This window comes from Amblyomma mixtum, chromosome 8 (assembly GCF_055824585.1).
Source record: "Amblyomma mixtum isolate Tamu chromosome 8, ASM5582458v1, whole genome shotgun sequence".
Classification (NCBI taxonomy): Eukaryota; Metazoa; Arthropoda; class Arachnida; order Ixodida; family Ixodidae; genus Amblyomma; species Amblyomma mixtum.
This window is the reverse complement of record NC_143019.1, coordinates 128986597-129007214: the sequence shown is the minus strand read 5'-3', so window position 1 is coordinate 129007214 and position 20618 is coordinate 128986597. Positions and strand designations below refer to the sequence as shown.

The 20618-nt window shown below is 42.1% G+C and overlaps 1 protein-coding gene across 1 annotated transcript; it reads left to right on the top strand.

Annotated features, from left to right (window-relative positions):
* The first annotated feature begins 667 nt into the window (after window positions 1–667).
* LOC149334397 (boophilin-H2-like) lies at window positions 668–19412 on the top strand. Its single transcript, XM_089557914.1, has 6 exons — window positions 668–756; window positions 6019–6204; window positions 8341–8412; window positions 13623–13787; window positions 16160–16231; window positions 19125–19412. The coding sequence occupies exons 1-6, from the start codon at window positions 714–716 to the stop codon at window positions 19328–19330; spliced, it is 744 nt and encodes a 247-aa protein (XP_089414040.1). The 5' UTR covers window positions 668–713; the 3' UTR covers window positions 19331–19412.
* The last annotated feature ends 1206 nt before the right edge of the window (window positions 19413–20618 follow it).

Below are 20618 nucleotides of genomic sequence, written 5' to 3'. Positions count from 1 at the left end.
ACGTACCGTCCTGATCATCTCTCGGAAGAAACTTACCGTGAGAACCCCCCCTAGCCCCTGTTCTAATATGTTAGATATTCTCGTCAATTTAAGACGTCACGCTTTAAAATTTTCTTGCCACCAATTTGTTAAACACAATTGGCATCGGTTTACCTATCCAGGAAAAGGCAAAGGTGCATTTCACACTTTTACAGCGAGAGCTCGTTTTTTGTTACCTTCAGCCTGCGAGCACATTGCCTTCTTCAACGAGTCGAGAGGAGCAGAGCCACCCACCGCTTTCATGACCTCGAGAGGTGCTGGCGTTTACTCGTGACCGCCAATTGCACGAACGCCGAGCCTTACGCATCGTGGAACGTTTGTCGTCGTGTGAGATGAGCGATGAATGACTATGCTAAACGTTCCGAAATTGTACCTCCCATTTCTTTGGTGTTATTTCCTTTATTTTCTTGCTATTATTTGTTTTGCATTTTTTCTTTTGCTTTTCCGTCGTCAGTGTGTATCGTAACTCCCTTTTCCAGCTTTCCCGTGTATCAGGCCACCTGATAAGATTTAGTTGCACTTGTATTGCGCACGCATGCGATGCTGTCCTCTATTTTACAATCCCTTGGCGTATGATAAGGGTTCGTGATATCCCAATACCATATTGTTCGCGACCATATAAAAGACTGGACAGGTCGTAGTGCTACATTGAGTTTCGGCTGTTACTTTTCAGTATGAAGGCCTACTTGCTCGTAGCTTTCATCGGCGCCGCTTGTGGTAAGCCTCGTGATGAAGATTTTCACTGTTTTGAAGACTTTTTATGCAGGGTGTTTGAGGAATTTGATAATCTATTGTTTATACTCAAAGTAGATAGTTCTGAAGCTGAATTTTTTTTTAATTTTACCCTCTATGTCGGTACGACCTCGCTAAGAAACGACGTTTCCTTGAACTTCAAGTATATTGTTAAAGAGCATAGACGAGGCAACAATGTAGGGGCCCCATCTGTACTAGGTATAACAGCTTTAGAGTTTGCCGCGAGTTTGTAAAAGGTTTTGAGAGGGTAGGAACAGGAGGGGCTTGCGTAAAAACTCATACAGACCACCTCATTCGGTCCTTATTTCCTGGTGACGTTGTGTTGAAAAGTAACATAGGGACGAGTCAGAGCGCATGATTGAGGGCTTGAAAAGTAAAAGCAGCAGCGTGCGGCAGAAACTTAATATGAAAATAGGGTACTCTTCAACATTATATGAAGAGGGGAATAGTTTACGTGAGGCATCAGTGCATTTCTTGTGGCAAATCAGTGCAGTCGAGCAGACTTACAGCGATCATGACGGTCGCACGGATTTGTTCGCTGCATCAAGAATTCATAGTAAATGAAATTCCAGGGTTGCGCTGTTTGCATTTCTTCTCCAAACCACACTCATTTTAAGGGCTTTTCAAGCACTACTAGGAGGTGGTTTGGTTCTCGGCGATACCCTCGCTGCCAACAACCTTCGCTTTGATGCAGCGTTCTTTTTAACTGCGGCCTCTATAAGTACGCTGGAGAGCCCATTTCTTTGAAAAAATTGTCGCTGGAGATCCTGACCGCGGAAAAAAAATGGCTAGGAGAATAAAAGCCCTGTGGATATCATGGGACAGGTAAAAACGCGTCAGGATTATTAGCTTATTAATAACCTTAAAGAAGAAAGTATGCAAACAAACGTGCTGCGGCAGGTGCAATCCCTTTTTCGTCGCAATTCTGCCTTTGGGTGCCAGCCTAACTGTTCGACTCCCCATTTTCCATTTACCTTTCTTCTAAGTAAAATCGTCCCCCTAAGAGTGCATTGATCATCTGTGCTCATCGCTACAATTCCTGCCCGTGTTTGCTGCCTTTCTTTACTTATCGATACAATCATAAGAGGGGCTTACAAAACTGCCCTCAATCTTCCAATAGCCACTTCTACAGAACGACTCCTAGAGCTTGGTCTGCACAACACTTTTACCGAGCTCCAAGAAACCCTCTTGGAAAGCCAAAAAGAACGCCTTCTAACAACCAATGCGGGAAGGACGATCCTGACTAAATTAGGGACATGGCCGGGGCTGGAAACAAGAGGCAGTAAAACCTCTCTTCCACTCCAAACCCGAGAAAAGATCACCGTTAGCCCAATCCCACGGCACATGAATCATGCTCATCATGCTCCGTTTTCACTACGGGGGAATAGACCAGGAGTGTAATGGTGATGCTTTAAATTAAGTGAGGGCACCATAGTGAGACACGGAAAGGAAAACGATAAGTTTAGCTTTAAAAAAACAGGATGAGGTAAGGTAAGAAACGATAGATAGTGGTATCTTAGTGAGAGAGAGAGAGAGAGAGAGAGAAAACTTTTATTTGAATTGAGGAAGGTTGCTCGAGCAACTTGGGTAGCACCCCTAGTCCAAGGCGCCACTGGCTTTAGCTGACTGACGGACTTGCTGAACCAACTTAAGTTGCTGATCCAGGTCAGGGCCACCTCCCACTGCTCATATGTCGGGTTGGATACAGTTAAGTGTTTTGGTTTCGTTGTGCATTCCTACGATATGTGGTAGAGCGTAGGGCAAGCTCAACACCAAGGGCATGTATTCTGATATTGAGTGTTGCTAATCTTGTGTAGGATGAACAAGTTAGGGAAAGTGTTGGTCCGAATTTTCCTCCAGTCTATGGCTGCGGAGGAGTCTAGTTTTATGTGAGGGGGTGTGTATTTTCTGCGTTCCAGCCGAATATGTTCTAATCTGTCACCATAGGTGCTAGGCATGGGCGTGGGGTAGGGATGAGGATCCACCCGGTTGGTTAAATCTCGGGCTAGATCGTTGGCTACCTCATTTCCAGTTAGTCCTTCGTGACCAGGTGTCCATGTTAGTCTGTGTGTTTGGCTGAGATTGCCAAGCAGCTGTGCTGCTCTTGAGGGAAGCGTGCCATTAAGAAAGTCTCGGCAGGCTTGTTGGGAGTCTGTTATAACGTGGGAGGACTCTCCTCTTTGGTCTTTATGTTCGATGGCGATAGCTATTGCCAGAGCCTCTGCAGAGTAGGGGTTTTCTGCATAGATAGAAGCTTGGAGAGCCGGTTTTAGTTGGTGGTCAATCGCAGCGACTGAGAGCTTTCCCGGCGTGGAGTAGGCCCCAATGTCTACGTAAACGGCTGCAAGGTCGCTTTCTAGGTGTTTCTGAAGTGCCTTTGCTCTCGCTTGTCGTCTGCCTTGCTGATGAGCATGATTCATGTGCCGTGGGATTGGGCTAACGGTGATCTTTTCTCGGGTTTGGAGTGGAAGAGAGGTTTTTCTGCCTCTTGTTTCCAGCCCCGGCCATGTCCCTAATTTAGTCAGGATCGTCCTTCCCGCATTGGTTGTTAGAAGGCGTTCTTTTTGGCTTTCCAAGAGGGTTTCTTGGAGCTCGGTAAAAGTGTTGTGCAGACCAAGCTCTAGGAGTCGTTCTGTAGAAGTGGCTATTGGAAGATTGAGGGCAGTTTTGTAAGCCCCTCTTATGATTGTATCGATAAGTAAAGAAAGGCAGCAAACACGGGCAGGAATTGTAGCGATGAGCACAGATGATCAATGCACTCTTAGGGGGACGATTTTACTTAGAAGAAAGGTAAATGGAAAATGGGGAGTCGAACAGTTAGGCTGGCACCCAAAGGCAGAATTGCGACGAAAAAGGGATTGCACCTGCCGCAGCACGTTTGTTTGCATCTGTGGCCAAAGAGCTCCTTGGTACAACGTAGTTTAGTCTATTAAAGGTGGGGTAAAAAACTCATTTCCCAAGCATATCACCCTAAATAAGCGTGGCACCAAGATAAGGGAAACCTTGTACTCTTTGCATCACCGGTGAGTGCCCGGCAGCTGTCTCGATCGAACCCCACACCGCCCATATGCGAAGTGGATGCTCGAACTAAATAGGCCACGTCTGCGGTTGAACATAACTGAGCTGAATGTGGGGACTATGAAGGGGGTGTAAGCAATCAACCGGGAGTTTAACTATCGTCACTACGCTTGCCAGAGCGGCTTGCACGCTAAGCAATTGATTGTCATTTTGACCCTCTAGTCAGCGATTAATTAGAACATACTCTCAGCTTCTCCCTCGAAGACAATTATGCGGCAGGTATACGGCGCCCGAAATGAGTTTACAGGGTCGTAAAAAAATTCTTGCATGACGACGGTCTAGCGACTCGCGGGCGTCAAGGAGATCAAATCCATAACCTTCTGACTAGTACTTCAACTAGTTCGGAAATGTAAATACCGATCTCCGCCAAACACGCCTGATTTCTGAGAACTAGAGAAAAATTCGTGCAGTACAGCGCTCTTTAACTTTGTTCTTAGCGAAAACAGTACCTGAAGATACTTTTTATCCCGTATTTTTTGAAAGAGAAATTGTTCCCTCACTGGTCTCATTTGATTGTGACGCGAAGGCAGAAATGCTCAGGAAAGGTGATGCGTACAAATTTTAACGGCGCAAAAAGGCACGCTCACAAGAAACGACAGAAATAAACAGACAGTAAGAGCGCCATGCGTACAGTAAGACAGTAAGAGTGCCATGGTGATGCGTAGACAACCAACGTCGAGGAGCGAATGCATATAAAGTCCACCTTACGAACAGTTTTGTTCCCCCAAAGTTTGCAGTCGTGTGTAGCTCTCAGCTTCCGGTTTATGTGTACCTTAGCAGCTTCCAGAACCATTGCGGCATGTGTTGGTGATTTTGAAAATTTGTTATGCTCAAGCAAGAGCCACACTTAAATACTAAAGAAAACTCTATGACAGGGGCACAGAGAGCCACTGCCTCTAATTATTGTTGCCAGTAAACATAGATCTCCAGCTATTTCCGGCTACGTTTACATTTAGTGAGCAGAAAAAGATGCATTTATCTGCAATAAATTTTGATGTAAAATCCATGCCGCTAGTAGATCCAATGTTGCGAAGCCCTTCAACTGAAGTGGATGGCAGGATGATATGGCGTTGCTGCAGACGTTGGAAAGAAAGAAGGGGCAACACAATCCTTGTTGTCGGCGCAGTGCAGACCACGTGACTAAGTGATGCGATGTAATTGACATCGCTTTTAGCCCTGCAGCCGGCACACGGTTTTTGAATGGTGCCAGAAATGTCACAAAATAGTTCAGCCACAGCGGCGAGGGTAATCGCGTTTTCGAAATTCTAAAAGCTGATATTGCTATTACTAGCGGCCGGCTGCAAATTACTTATTGCAAGCGGGTGCCTATCACCAGTAGTTCAAAAGTTATCAGGATTGAATTAAAACTTCAATAGTAAACATGATCACGTTCTCTGAAACGCCATATTATGTTTTCATCCAGCAGCCCAAGAAACGTAGGAGCACAGAGGATTTGTTTTACTATTTATTCATTTTGTGGTGCTCATATATGAAGATAATTACTGAATATTTGGTGCCGCAAAGATAACTGATTAGAAAAGCGGAAGAAAAAACCACATGACGCTGGTGAGAGCCGAACCCACGACCTCCGTATTACGCGTCCGGTGCTCTATCAACTGATCTAGGCGTTGGCTGTCAAATCATCCACTTTCGGGGGCATTTACGTTTATAAGTTACCTAACACCTGGAAAGTGTTCATCAGCGCTACCCACGTCCATAAGCGGCGGACGTAATACGCCCTGAGTTACCGCTGGTGTGACGTATGCATGGAGCCCTGCTCATGACTAAGCATAGTTAACGGCACTTCTACATGCCTTTCTATGGCCGCCAAATAACCATTGACTCAAGAGGCTAGGCTGCTACATAGCAGCCTGGCCAAACCATGTCCTAGTTCTTTTTGTGTAAGGATACTTTTCTAGTGAACCCAGAGAACATGGCGCGTGCTTTTTTACACTGATAGCCCAACGTACATTCCTTAGTATTCCTAAGTTTTATAGCGATATTCAATTTTAAAATCAGTATTGTATCAACCCAAAATACATGAAATAGCAGATTAAATTTACAGGGCACTGCAGTGCGAAACTTCATTTTAACGCTCTGTTTGTGCCCAACCGCCTAAATATTATATTTTTACTTCATCCTGCACAGCGGCTACAGATTTTGAGAAACAATGCACTCCGGAACCGGAAGTTGGGCCTTGCAAGGCTAAGCTTCCAAGGTGGTGGTTCAATATCACATCTGGCAAGTGCGAGCCCTTCTACGGAGGCTGCGGTGGCAACGAGAACAGATACCTCTACAAGGAGCGATGCGAAGAAACTTGCGCTTCACAGACACGTGAGTTTCAGCCTCGTAAGGGAACACTTTGACCAACACTGTTCCCACTTCGAGTTATTGATCAATTCGCTCTCGCCCTACCATAAGCTTGCCGCCCCGGTTGGCTCAATTGGTAGAGCGACTGCTCCGTTGAAGCGGTGGTCCCGGGTTCGAACCCCGGACCACGACGAATTTTGCTTTAACTGCGAAGTTTCTGAGAAAGCTGTATAGCTTTCCTTTGTAGCCGTATGGCTGCGCTTAGGTGGATGTCAATAAGTAATTACTCCCTTAATACAAATCTACTCCACCTTGGTGGATTCCCCTAATACATTTGACCAACACTATTCCCACTTCGAGTTATTGATCAATTCGCTCTCGCCCTACCATAAGCTTGCTGTCCCGGTTATCTCATTTGGTAGAGCGACTGCTCCGGTGAAGCGGTGGTCCCGGGTTCGAACCCCGAACCAGGACGACTTTTTCTTTAACTGCGAAGTTTCTGAGAAAGCTGTATAGGTTTCCTTTGTAGCCGTATGGCTGCGCTTAGGTGGATGTCGATGAGTAATTACTCCCTTAATACAAATCTACTCCACCTTGGGGGATTCCCCTAAAACATTTGACCAAGGGAACACTTGTTTAACGCGTAGCGCTAATTTAAAACGGTAAAGAGGAGAACATGCAGGATGCCTAACCTGTTACATTAAGCATGTGAGAAGAATTTCAGCATCAAAGGATACTTGCCAGTAATACTGACTCTGTCCACCAGAAGTACTCAGCTGATTTCGGTTTAAATGGGTTTAGGGAGTAGTCACTAAATAACATTTCATATATTTTACCGGAAAATGTCTCGCATGTAAGGCTTCATAAGCATAAGTAATTCAACTAACACAGTATCCACCGCACACACTATTTTCGAGGGAGTACATAGCTTAGTACAACTTATCTGACTCGCAAGAAAATTTGTTATCATAGAGTGGGAAATCCGAATGAGACCTGTTTTTTTGTTCTTACTACATTTGAAACTGATTTTTTTCGGGCTGCAGGCAAATCAATACAGGCTGCTTGATATATTACATGCATTCCCTACACAAAAATTATCCAAGCACAAATGCGGCGCAACTTGTTTTCATGAAGTATATTTATGGGAATTTCTAAGGGCGATGGCATTTAGAAAAGCGACGCACAGTAGTGGCTTCTTATCATACACTTCAGCGATTATCGCGTTTTCACCCCCACAAACGAGCTCGACACTCAACAGGTCGCTCAACAGGTTCTGAAGCAATAAAAATTTTTGTTTTTTTTAGTAGAACGCCATCTTGCGTCATCAAAAAAGAAACTAGCTTTACATTGAAACGAGGCATGTTGGGAAGAGTGTGACTATGGGTTCAGAGTTCGAATGCATTGTAAAACGAACAAAATTTAATCTCTCTATCATGGTTCTTCATATACGGAAACAGGTTTTGCACCAAAACAATGCTCAGAGGTTCACCGTTCTCTACTAAGTATTGGTTACCTTAGACCTTAGTCCAATTTCTTCTTGAAGTCTCGAGATCAAGAAAAATTTCCGCTATCCCTTAGGTTTGTTATGTCATAGTGAAAAAACCCCATAACCTAAGTGCATTCAACTTTACTTGCGGGTCGACAAATAAGGCATTGGCACTCAAGACAAATAATTTCGAATAGTAATAGCAGCACCTATTCAAACTGTCCATACTATTCAATAGTGAGTGAAAGAAATTGCCCCTTTAAAAAGGACTGAAAAGTTTACGGCTAGCACTTCTCTCACAATTCGAAAGAGGTTTGATTACAATTGCTTTAGCGTTCGAGATATTTTTCGTAAAGTATGGTTCCAAAACTGTGAATAAAAAAAGGGAAGCAAAAGTGTGAGACATCCCCATGCTATTGAAACAGAAGAATTTGATGTGCTGCATGTAACAACATTATGACTACATGATTTGCGCCTGTTAACTGGATTACCATCTTTATTAGCTTGAGAGTATTCCAGACAGCGACTAAAGCTCCCATCTATATTAGCTAAAGCGCTGATATCACGAACTATAGAGGGTTGCGCCGATTGTTTCGTTTTGTGATCATAGCTCTAAACATCACTGCAAGTTTCTTCGAAATAGGCAACCCCAGTAACAATCGTATCTTTTGCAGTGAACCAAACGCCTCTCGGCGCATTCAGCGACAGGAAGGGCATATTCAGCGATAGCAAGGTCGCAGTACCTGGTAAGTGGCTGTTTCCTGTCTCCATCATAAGATGAACACTTTCGAATACGCTGAGGAAGTTGGAAAAGTGAAACATTACTTCTCTTAAACCAACTATGTAACGAAAAGTTATTTGACTTCTCACACGTGCTTTCCGTTTTCATATGGTGGTGAATATATATCCCTAACACTTAAGCACGCAGGGCTGCAATTTCTCATAGAATAAGTGAATTTGGCTGTCATGGGCAGGTGACTGGGCGTAAGCAGAGATTCTTAGCTTGCAATAGCTATTCTGGGAACAGTTTTCGTTTCTCGGAGCCGAGTTTTGCTTTCGGCAATGTGTACGACAACTTCAGCACATCTTGCAGTTGCATAGTAAACAAAGAGGATCTAGAGCACCTCCACCCATGCTTGCCATCAAACTTCTGTCAGCGTGATCACGTGTCAGAGTTGAAATTCTATCGAAGAAAAATATTGTGCTATGCAGCACAGCAGAACGACAGGTGAATGAGGGTGTGCTAAAATTCTTGGATGCAGAGCCACAGAAAACTCTCGAGCCGTGCACACACAATTCCTCGCGATATAAGGCGTTCCAGGTGGAAGTAATAATGGCAATACTCCATGGCCAGCATGCCTATCTACATTACGTTCAGAAAAACCGCCGGGCGCGACTTACAAGCTGCTTAATTGCGTAGCTGGCAACGTATTGTAATCACTTCATCAGACTTAAATAACTTGAGGAAAGGGTTGCTTTCTGGACTAAGCACTGAAGAAGAATGTAAGCTCTCGCAGTTAGCCAGGTGGTGACGAAGTGCGCTTTTTGAAATCCGCGCTTTGATGTGCTCTTCTTAGAGGCATTTCTGAAAACTATTTGAATTTTTGAGCTTTAGCCATTCATTCGAGCTTTCGGTAATCTAGGGTGGGTTAGGCTGTCAAGAACCTCAACTTTATCAACAACCTCACAGTACATGATGCCTTACATTGACCTTCGTTACTTGCTGCATAACAAGCGTCTGTAATCTTGCCCCTACCAACATAATAGTCCAGGGGGGGGGGGGGGGGTAAAAATATTGCGACCAACACCAATAAATTTTTCTGCTACAAGTGCTTTTTTGCCACTTATGGCCTCATTTTGGTTTTTTTTTGGTACTGACATGTACCGGCTCTTCGCTGTGCGATAAAAACCTGCGTACGACTCAATCTGCTGATTCAGCTGCTTCAGTTATTGTGGATTCAATAATAATAATAATAATAATAATAATAATAATAATAATAATAGAGATTTATTTATCACAACGATGAAAAGGGCCGAGGAAAAAAGCGGCGAGCCCTCGGTTCCTACATATACAAAGGCATCAGGGCAACAAAGAATACATATTGTGCAAGAGTATCACAATAACAAAAAAGTACTACAAACTTAAGATGCAAACGTTGAATAAAAAGGAAAAATGAAAAGATTATAGAATTAGAATAATTTTTGAAACACAGGAAATGTTTACAAATGTCACGGATCGGCGTAATAACTATGTCAATATTTTTATGCTGTAACGTATTTACGTGTTTAGGCAGCTGGAAGGCAATCATTTGTAATCCGTAGTTTGTTCTTGGAGTTTTAGTCTGCCACGGGGAGTGTTGTCTAGTGTTATACAACTTCTCGCTCGGCGTTAGGCAGGCCAGTGTCCCCAAATAATCAATATAACGATGTAGCTCCTTCTTATACCTGGAAAGCAGTTGAAAACTATACATGTCAAAAATTTTCATAATACATGCATCTTCAAAGTACTGGTTTGTATGCTGGTTGAAACTAAGCAGGAATATGCACCTTATCGATTTCTGTTGAAGTGCATAAATTTTATCAGGATTATTCAGAGTGGTCATGCGCCACACAAGATGAAAATAATTCAAATGGGACAAAAACAAAGATTTGTATATGAGTTCCTTAATCCTCGCAGGAAGCATTGTTTTAAGGCGATATAGGTGTCCTGCGACTCGAGCGAATTTAGGCAAGATTGTATCTACATGATGGTCCCATGACATTGTTTCGTGAAAGACGACTCCAAGTGTTTTAAATTTTTCTACTATCTCAGTCTCGTCAGAATTAAATAGCAGCTATTTATTTGTATGCAGAAGTTTATTTCTTGGTCGGAAGATAACAGCCTTGCTTTTATTCACATTTATTTTTAACCGATTTAGTTTTGTCCAGGTGTTTAGTTGGCATAAAATATTGTTTCCTTTGTCTATCAGGGAATCGTAGTCATTCGTTGAGAGGAAAATACTTGTGTCGTCTGCATAAATAAAAAACGATGCTTGGTAGGTGACATTTACTATGTCGTTAATGAATAAGTTGAAGAGCAAAGGCCCCAATATGCTACCGTGTGGCACTCCACAGTTTATATTCTTTAAAGAAGACTCAATACCATTAATGCTTGTATATTATGCACGATTAGATAGATAAGAGTTTAAAAGTTGCAGAGGAAGACCTCTAATTTCATACATTTCCAGCTTTCTAATCAGCAGTTCAGGATTTAGAGAATCAAATGCTTTTTTGAAAGCTACGAACATAGCTAGCATGGTATGTTTCTTTTCAAAACTATCTAGGATATATTCTTTCTCATGAAGAAGCGCAAGCTCAGTGGATTTATTCTTCTGAAATCCAAACTGCCATCCTGTTATAATATCAATCTTTTCTATGAATTTTTGTAGTCGAGAGAAAATAAGCTTTTCTAAGCCTTTAGAAAAGACAGGGAGCAAAGAATGAGGTCTCCAATTTCCAAGGGAGTTGTTGTCACCCTTCTTGTAAATAACTACTACTTTAGCCACCTGCATTTCATTTGGAAATATGCAATTTAAAAACATAAGTTGAATAAGTAACTTAGTGGCGATGATAATATGTCTATAACAAACTTAATTGGCTTGACCTGGAAATTGTCCGCATCACAGGCCGAACTATTAGAAAGTTCCAAAAATGCCGACACAACCTCAACCTGAGAAACAGAATGAAGGAACAAGCTATTTTCTAAGCGATCATTAATGTAGGGGCAGTCAATATTACCACAAGCCATGCTTGTGACATCTGTGAAAAAGCAGTTAAAAGCATTCGACACAGCGGCACCCGTGAGGACATTATCGCCACATGTTATGGTTTCAATGGCGCCTTCCTTTCTGGAGGGCTTCCACAGCGAATTAAGTTTTTTCCATAGCAGGTCTGAATTATTACCACATCCTTCAAAATATTCACAGAAATATAGATCTCTAGCAAGCCTAATATCTGTGTTTAGCTTATTTCGATAGGCTTTAAATGTTGCAAACACTACAGGATCCCTGCATTTGATAAAGTTATTGCATATTTTGTTTTTTTTTTCTTTATTCGCTTTAATAAATCACGTGTAATCCATGGTTTTCTTATACGTGTCGATTGCCTTTTTGTTACGTATGAAAAATGCTTTGCATACACTTTTTTCACAGTATCAATAAACAATTCATAGGCAACGTTGCAGTCTTCCATAGAATACAGCTCAGAGAAACCTGCCTTGCTGATATCATCGCGGAACATTTCTAAGCTTTTTTCAGAGACGAACTGGGTGTCGTGTCGTGGAGGCGCAAACCGCAAAAAGAATTTCTTTTTAAAGGCACAATATATCTGCAATAGCGGAACCTCAGCATATAAATACTTTTCCGCCAGTCGGTCTTTATAAAAGACTGACAGACGACCAAAACAAATCTCACCTAAGGGAGTGGCTTGATTTGTCTAGGCGCTGGAGGTACTCACACACGAGGCAGTGACATGGAGACTAAAGAAGAGGCATCAACACGCTTAAGTACAGCGCAACGAGCTCAGGAATGGAAATTGGGAGGGGCAAAATTAACACACTGCAAGAAAGCATAGGGGAGCTTTGAAAAAAACAGTGAATCAACGATATCTTAGTTGGAATGAAATACACCGTACGCGCACGGACACGGCTTGTAATGCGTAGGCAACATGTTAGGTGGGCGATTAGGATAACGCAGGGCATATGTAGAGAAGGAAAGCATGGCAGGGGCAACAAAGGAAGGGCGGACGACAACATGTGTCCGCCTACGAGCCAATGAGAATATTACTTAAACAGGCCTAGTTTTCAGACCATAATTGTAATAAATTTTCTGCTGCCTTGCAACATAAAGAGCGGGCGCTATGGCGTTGGCCGCTCTAGGGAATGCTTCCTTTTTCACGTGATCGAGGAGGGCTTGACATTCGGTGCAGTCAAAAGAACGTTCCCAAATCATCACTTCTAGTTTCCATTGAGAATGTGCAGGAAATCTGCTGGTTCGTGTTTTTTCTCCCCGTGTGCCATTAACTGGGGTGTCTGGCATGTAAAACTGTGTCGCGTCGCGATCATTAAAGCTGCCATTCTTTTTCTTTTGCACAACTGCGCTGGGCATGAAAACGATATAAATTATAAATTCCGAGATATGTATACATAGCTAGAGATGTGCTTATAATGTTCAAATGTGTCTGTCTGTCTGCTTTCTGTCTGTCTACACAGAGGGAGCGATAAATCGCCGAAACAATCGATATAACATTATAAGTTCAGGCAGACAGAAGGAGATTATCCTTTGTTTTCACCTCTGTACCATGGTTTGATCCAGGAGAAATAGCAGTTCGATTTATGTTTCTGTCGCTGGTCCTACTACCAGCAACCGACACGAATTAAACCCTTGTTTCTTCTGATGTCTGAACCATTTTGGATGCGTTTGTTGCTAACCAAGCCCGAACAAGACTTTTCTCTCTCTCTCTCTCTCTCTATATATATATATATATATAGATGTATGCATATCTGAGAGCAAGCACAAGTGACGCCGTTTTCTGTGCATTGGAACCGAATCGAATCATTCTCCTGACTAAGAGCACTGTGAACGGTACTTCTGCATACTGTTCTCCACAGCAGCCTATCCATATCATATTATGTTTTTTTTTTGTGTAAGGATACTTTTCGAAAGTACCCTGAGAAGGCTGCGCCTGGTTTCTGTACACTGATAGCCTGCTGCGCTTTTTGTAATAGTCCTAAATTTTATAGACGTTATATGGTTCTAAAAACAATAATGGCTGTATACCGAATCTATATGAAATAACGGATTATATTTTCGGGCTACCCCAAAGCGAAACTTCATTTATACTGGATATTGTGAACCACTACATCGATGTAAACTTTTTACCTCACTCTATACAGCGGCTACTGACATCGAGAAACAATGATCTCCAAAAGCGGAAGTTGGGCCTTGCAAGGCTAAGCTTCCAAGGTGGTGGTTCAATGCGGAGTCTGGCAAGTGCGAGCCCTTCTTCTACGGCGGCTGCGGTGGCAACGAGAACAGATACGAGACAAAGGAGGAATGCGAGAAGACATGCTCGCCACAGACACGTGAGTTTCGGACCCGTAACGGCGTACTTGTTTAACGCATAGCGCTATGTTATGGCGTGAAAGGTGAGGGTATGTTGCTGGATACTTCGAACAACTTATGTGACCTGTTATATGAAGCAAGTTAACGAATTTAGGCCCCAAAGGACATTGGTCAGTAGTACTGACTGACTGTCAATAAAAACAAGTCAGCGTCTTTAGTTTCGAATGTTCTTAGGCACTTTTACTATAATTTAAAATGGTGTAATATAAATAGCCTCAAATATAGTAATGCATAAGAACAAATTAATAAAATGCCATAGTATCCTTTACGCACTTTCCATTTTTAAAACAGGAAATAGTTGAGCAGGATTTTTGGTACCCGCAAGAAAATTTCTTTTACTTGTTTAGACCATTGTTTTTCTCTTTTATTGCGTTTGATGACATATAGTAATTTCCGCGCACCAAAGGCGCACCAATCCCGGCTGTTTGGTATACTTCATGCATTACCAAAAAAAGGATTGTTGATGCGGCAATATGGGAACTGCTTGTTTTCATGTTGGGAGTCAACGGGAAGTTTCTAAAGGCGATGACATTCTATGTATATAGATGTACGGTATGTAAGTGATGTACGGTAGTGGCTATTCATCGCGCACTCTTATTATCATATTTTCACCACCCGAAACGAGCGTTGTATGTGCACGGAACGCTGCCCGCTCAACCGGAAATGAGGCACTTATAATTTTTCATTTTTTTTGGTGAGAACGATGTATGGCATCATAAAAAAAAAATTATTTGAATGTAATGTTTATTGCAGGCAGACAATGCACAAAACTACAAGCCTGTCTGAGAGGCTCCAAAAAGCAGAGCTGCCTGACAAGTGTCGGTCTCTCAATACACGTACCTCAGCATACGGTTAGGGAAAAAATATGTTACATAGGTTCAATACACGTACCTCAGCATTCGGTTAGGGAAAAAATAGGTTACATGCACTGAAGAGCGGTTAAAAAGGGTAAACCTAATACAGGCATTGACACACAGCGTGATTTAAGGGTTAAACCAGTCAATATATTGCATGCATTTAAAGCAACCAGACATGACTTATGAAATCAAGTTCCTACTAAAGGGACAAGTATGCATTCAACATTGTTCTGAAGACTGCTAACGAAGGTGATTGATTTGCTAAGGTCAGGATGGCATTGGGATGTTTTAAGAAATCTGGTATGACAAATTATTGTTGTGGCATACCGTAATTTGTTCTTAATTTATCTTTGTTGTAAGTTGTGTGCCTTGTGTTCCATTCGTGTTCTTTCGGGAGGTATGTTTGAAAAAATTGTCTTCTTGATTGATTGCGTGTGATTTGGCAATTACTGTTTTCCTGTCAATGAGGTTTCCGATCGTTCAAATTGTTCTTCTTGAAGAGCGGAGTGGAATGACTCGTGTAGGGTGCGTTCTCATTAATTTATAATATGCGTCTGAGCGAAATAAATAACATCTACTTTGGTTTTTGTAGTCGTTCGCCAAAAGATAAACCGTATTGAAGGCGTGAATGCAGTAGACTGTGACATTGTCCAGCTCGAGTCTACCTCGAGACCATATGTCTCGACCTCGAGATATGTGGTCAAACTAGCTCGAGACATTGAATGAGTAAGGATAGGAAAAGGTCGACTGTGCGTTATAAGTTGAAATGCGTTGTGAAATGAAGAATTTTAACCGCTATCTTACGGTTCCCCTTAAAGGGACGCAACTTTTGCTTAAAAAATTCTCCGAGGTTAATTGCTGGCTGCTTGGCTAGTAGCAGGAAGGCCTAATCCCTGCTGCTTCTAGGAGTCTTGAGGTGAAGAAAAATTTGTGGTTCCCCTCTGATCGATTATATCTTTGTGAAATATGCCGGTAACCTAAATACATTTAACATGACTTGAGCCAGTGGGAACTCAAGTCATATAACTTCATATGGTTATTCCAGTGGCTACTCATACTTTCCATTTTTTTTCAATAGTGAGCTGAAGAAGTTATTTACATAGGACTGAAAAAAATATTTCTGCGTACCATTCTTGTTTTTAAAGATATTAAATATTCTAAAGAGGTTTCACCGCAGTTCCCCCGGTGTTCAAGGTTTTTCGTTTAGTACGCTTTCAAATATTGAAACTTTCTTGATATCTTTCTTGCAGCAGAATTATGTCGAGGATGTTCCTGCTTGTCTTCAGGATTACAGTCTTTATTAGCTTGAGAGTATCTCAGACAGCGAGTAACTCTGCAATAAAATATTGGCTAGAGGACTGACGTCAGGAAGTACGGATGATTGTGCGGCTGTTTAGTTTCGCGATTCTAGTTCGAATCATTACCCCAAGTTTCCTCCACTTAGGCAGCCGCAGTAACATTCGTACCTTTTCCAGTGAGAGAAACGCCTCTTGGCGCACTCATCGAGAAGATGGCCGCATTCAGCGCTAAGATGGGCCGTGTACACGGTAAGTGGCGATCTTCTTTCTCCATCATAATATCAACACGTTTAAAAATACTGAGCAAGTGCAAAAAGTGCACGATTACTTCCCTTAATGAACTATGTAACGAAAAGTAATTTGGTGTTCTATACATGCTTATTGGTCAATATATATCACAAATACTTAAGCATAGAGCACTATGGTTTCTTGACACATAAGCTTCTTTGGTTATCGGCGGATTACTGGGTGTAAGTAAAGATTCTCAGCGCTCAATTACTAGCCTCAAAGAGCAAATTTCGCTTCTCGAAGATCAGGTTTACTTTCCGCAATGCTAGGACTGTTTCAGCACATTTAAGCACTTGGATTCTCAACAAGAAGGATGTAGATCACCTCGAGCCAAGAGCGCAGTAAAACACCAGTCAGCGCGATCACTGAATGAAAAGCACGGTTGAAAATCGGATTAATAAGGACGGGTGAATGAGAATATATTAAAATGGATTGATGCAGCGCCCCTGAAAACACTACACTCCTGCACACAGAATGCCTCCTGAATCGTGCGTTCCGGGCGGACGTAATAATGGCAATACTCCATAGCCAAGATGCCTATGTACGTTACATTACAGAAAAACTACCCTTCGGTACTTACAGACTTCTTCATTGCGTAGGTGGGAACGTAATGCAATTACTTCATCAGGCTTAAATAAGTTAAGGAAAGGGTTGCTCTCTGAATTAAGCTCTGAGCAACAATGCAAACTCCCGTATTGAGACAGGCTGTGGCGAAGTGCGGCGAGCTAAATCCGTCCTTTTATGCGCTCTTTAAAGACAACTTCGAGAAAAGTATTTGAATTTTTGAGCTTTCACCATTCTTTGGAGCTTTGCGTAATCAACTAAAAGTTACGTTGCACATAAATCTGCGTAAAAACTCGGTGAACTTCACACTACTCATAGTCTTCAAATACGAAGTTTATAACCTAAATGAGAATATACGCGAGGCAAGGTGAAACATTCACTTTTTCGTTGACCACTATGTATTTAAGACAGGTTCAAGGGATCGTGGGTGCCGAAGCGAGACGTATTAAATGTAATAAAAACTTCTTAGTAAATTTTTTGTGTTCAAGAAGGTGCCGATCACTTTATGCATGATATAAAGAGCATAATATAAAAGAAAATTGTGCTCATCTTACAGAGCCTTCAACTTACAAGTGGAAGTGTAAGCTGAAGACCTATAATGAGGATAGATATGAATTGTTTTGTCTTTGAATAGAGTAAGACTTTAGGATGGGGAAGATTGAACACAGTACCCTTGCCAGGCGAGCTATCATTTACATATCCGGCGCGGAACAAGAATTACTTCCAAAATAAGAATGAGTGCACGTTCATTTCGAAGGCACTCTTTTGTCCTAAGCTGCAGTTGTGTTCTGCGAACGTGTGAGCATTCATCTGGAAGGATTATGGGTAAAAAGGCTTACAGAAACAGAATTAATTGGGTAGCAGCATAGCCAGCTTCATAACCGACATAGCAGAATTAATAAGGTTTCTTCTTTTTCCGATAGCAAAGGAGCCAACGTTTTTCAAGCTTTCGTACCTTGGTTCATTTTTACAAAAATCTCACGCGGAGTCTAACCGCCTTCTCCCCACCATTGCCTCAATTGCGTATGCGGCATTTTTGAAGTTAGTACTTGCTACCGTTTGGGATAGCACCATTATTATCTGTTAACAAATCATATCGTCTACTTTTTATGCGTTTTTCTGTTTGCTTTGTACCCGCGCCCTCTTTTACTCTCATCCCGTTTTGTGAGAGCATTGAAAAATAGAGAAATGGAGACCAAAGTGGAACCCCGGTGGTCGGAACAAAAAATTGTACTCTAGCTGAATTAAAGCGTAAATGGGCTTAAGTGTGGCATATTCTACCAGGAACAAATAACGGTTTCCCCAGTAAAGTAAAAAGGACGATTTTAATAAAAAGAAAAAAATGCCAGTGGTGGACACCGTATGCTGAAATGATGAGATGGAAAAAATCAAATGAAAATAGATGATGCTTTTCGGCCGCAATAGATAGCTTGAGGTTGCTAGAAGGCTCATCGGGGGGAAATTATTTGTTGGTCATGTAATTCCAAGTATTCGAATTGATCACACCAGAAGTGACTTCATCAGACCGGAAGTAACTATACAATTAGATGTGTCCTTGCGTCTGTGTTGCCACCCCTAATAATCTGCAGGGAAACATCTGAACATCCGGTAGCTGACCCGACGAGATGTTTGTTTTCAGCAGGCAGACGTGATGGGTCCGCAAGGACAACCGTGAAAGAATAACAAATAACTCGGCCTAAAGACTCCAACAACTTCCAACAACTAATATTTTAGTTATACGTCCATGGGAATTTTTTTTCCGCAGTGAACGTAGCTGATGGATGATGATGACGATGACAATGATTGTCTAGGCGCCTGATTGCAGCTGAAAAATTAACGGTGGTAGTCGGTACTAGTCATATTGTTAGGAACGAAGGCTTGCTACAAAATTGTCGACAAGCGCATTTTTCAAAAGGAAATTTCATATGAACGCCACTTTTCACGCATTATAAGGTTCCTCTAAAAATATAAATATATCTGCAGAACTCCACTGGGCTAGCTTGAATTTTTTGGATTAAAGATCTCGCTATCCCCAAAAACGCTAATTTCATTTCTACTACAGTCTTAATCACTCGATCCTAGCGATGGACAAGCGTTAATGTACACATTTTCCTGCGCATCTGAACAGAGAACCATTGTTTTCAATGTTTCAATAATAGTATCTTACAATATTCCACAGTACCCTTTTAAATAAAATTGATGTCCAAGAATCCTTGTGTTGAATGAATGGTAAGCATTCTCATTCAAGGCTTACTACTATATAAACTGCGATTTTTTTTTCAACTTGCAGGATCCGGCGTCGGTGTATGCTCACGGCCACCGTACACTGGTCCTTGCAAGGCGAGTTTTCTCCGCTTCTACTACGACGCCCGCAGCAACACTTGCCGCACGTTCACCTATGGTGGATGCCGCAGCAACGGCAACAACTTCGAAACGCAACGTGACTGCATGAACGCATGCGGAGGTCGAGTGCCCGCAGGTCCCGAGCCACGATGAGAGGAGGACAGAGACTAATTCGGTGTGCTCTTCTTTACGGTATATATGATCAGCAAGCGGTAAAATGCACGAAAAAAAAAGAAAAAATGTTATCCAGGCGTATTATGCCTACAGATTTGTATTGTTAATTTTTGCTGCTTTATGGCCCCTACGTTTTAAAAATAAAGATAATCTTGGAAGTGGCTTCCAGTGTTCTTTTATAAATAAGTGCTTGTATCATTTCACAAGTGCGACACAATAAGATTTCGTCTAATATCGACCAATGTCCGGTATAAGCCTGCTGCAGATTTTCCTTGTCTCTTAACTACAATGACGATGCATCGCGCACTGAGTGGGCTGCTATATATTAATTCATAACTGCACAAGGTGTCAAAAACCGAATCTGGCCCACTAAATGCAACTGCACAACCCTGAAACAAAAATAATGAGCTTCCCACGCCTCCCCGTTGCGGCAAGTAAAGATGCGGCAAGTTATTTCAGTGCTAAGGAATAGAGCCGTGCCTTTCCACACACAAAATATTTGTTATAACTTTCATCACATTTCCCTTCGATAACTCTGCACATTTTCAAGCACTAAGTACGTTTTTCGCGTCATTTATTCTATTATTGAAAGGGATATCTACCCAAATAAAACCAGTACTATCAGAACACTAATGATACATGGGCTCCACGTCATCAATCTCTCCGCGACCCATCACATGGCCGGAAACGGCAGGCTTCTGATTGTTTTCCACCGGCTGCATTGCTTTACTACGCATTAACTTCGCAAAACACTAGAAGAGTTTTTCGTTTCATCTTCATCGAATTTTGGCCGCGGGAACAGCGCTTCATTTCCAAGGCATTTAATACAGAAGCCGTTGAGCCGCAGAGGTGTCCCAGCGGCTCAAGCAACCCTTAAGTACCCATTTCCTCACAGGCAAGACGAGGAACAATCACGAATCAGAAAGCCTTCCACTATGGCATTCCTCCATTCGTATGCATCAGTTCAAGGTCTTCCAACAATCGTGATGATTTTATCTTGTCTACATAGCTGACAATACGGGCCACTACTTCGTTTTTCTTCTCATGAAATGCACTCCGCTATCGAAGAGCTACGGAATATATGTTCTTCGCGATTCATGTTATTCTCTATTCCAATCTTTTTTTCAGTCCTCACCTTCGGCTAGTGCTTAAGTAGCGCTAGCTCCAGTATCATAGACTTCCGTGATTTCCCATTTTTTCGTATGAGTGCAGGCCCATTCCTCCCAGCTATAGAGAAAAGTTTCTCTCAGCTGTAGAAAAAAAAAGT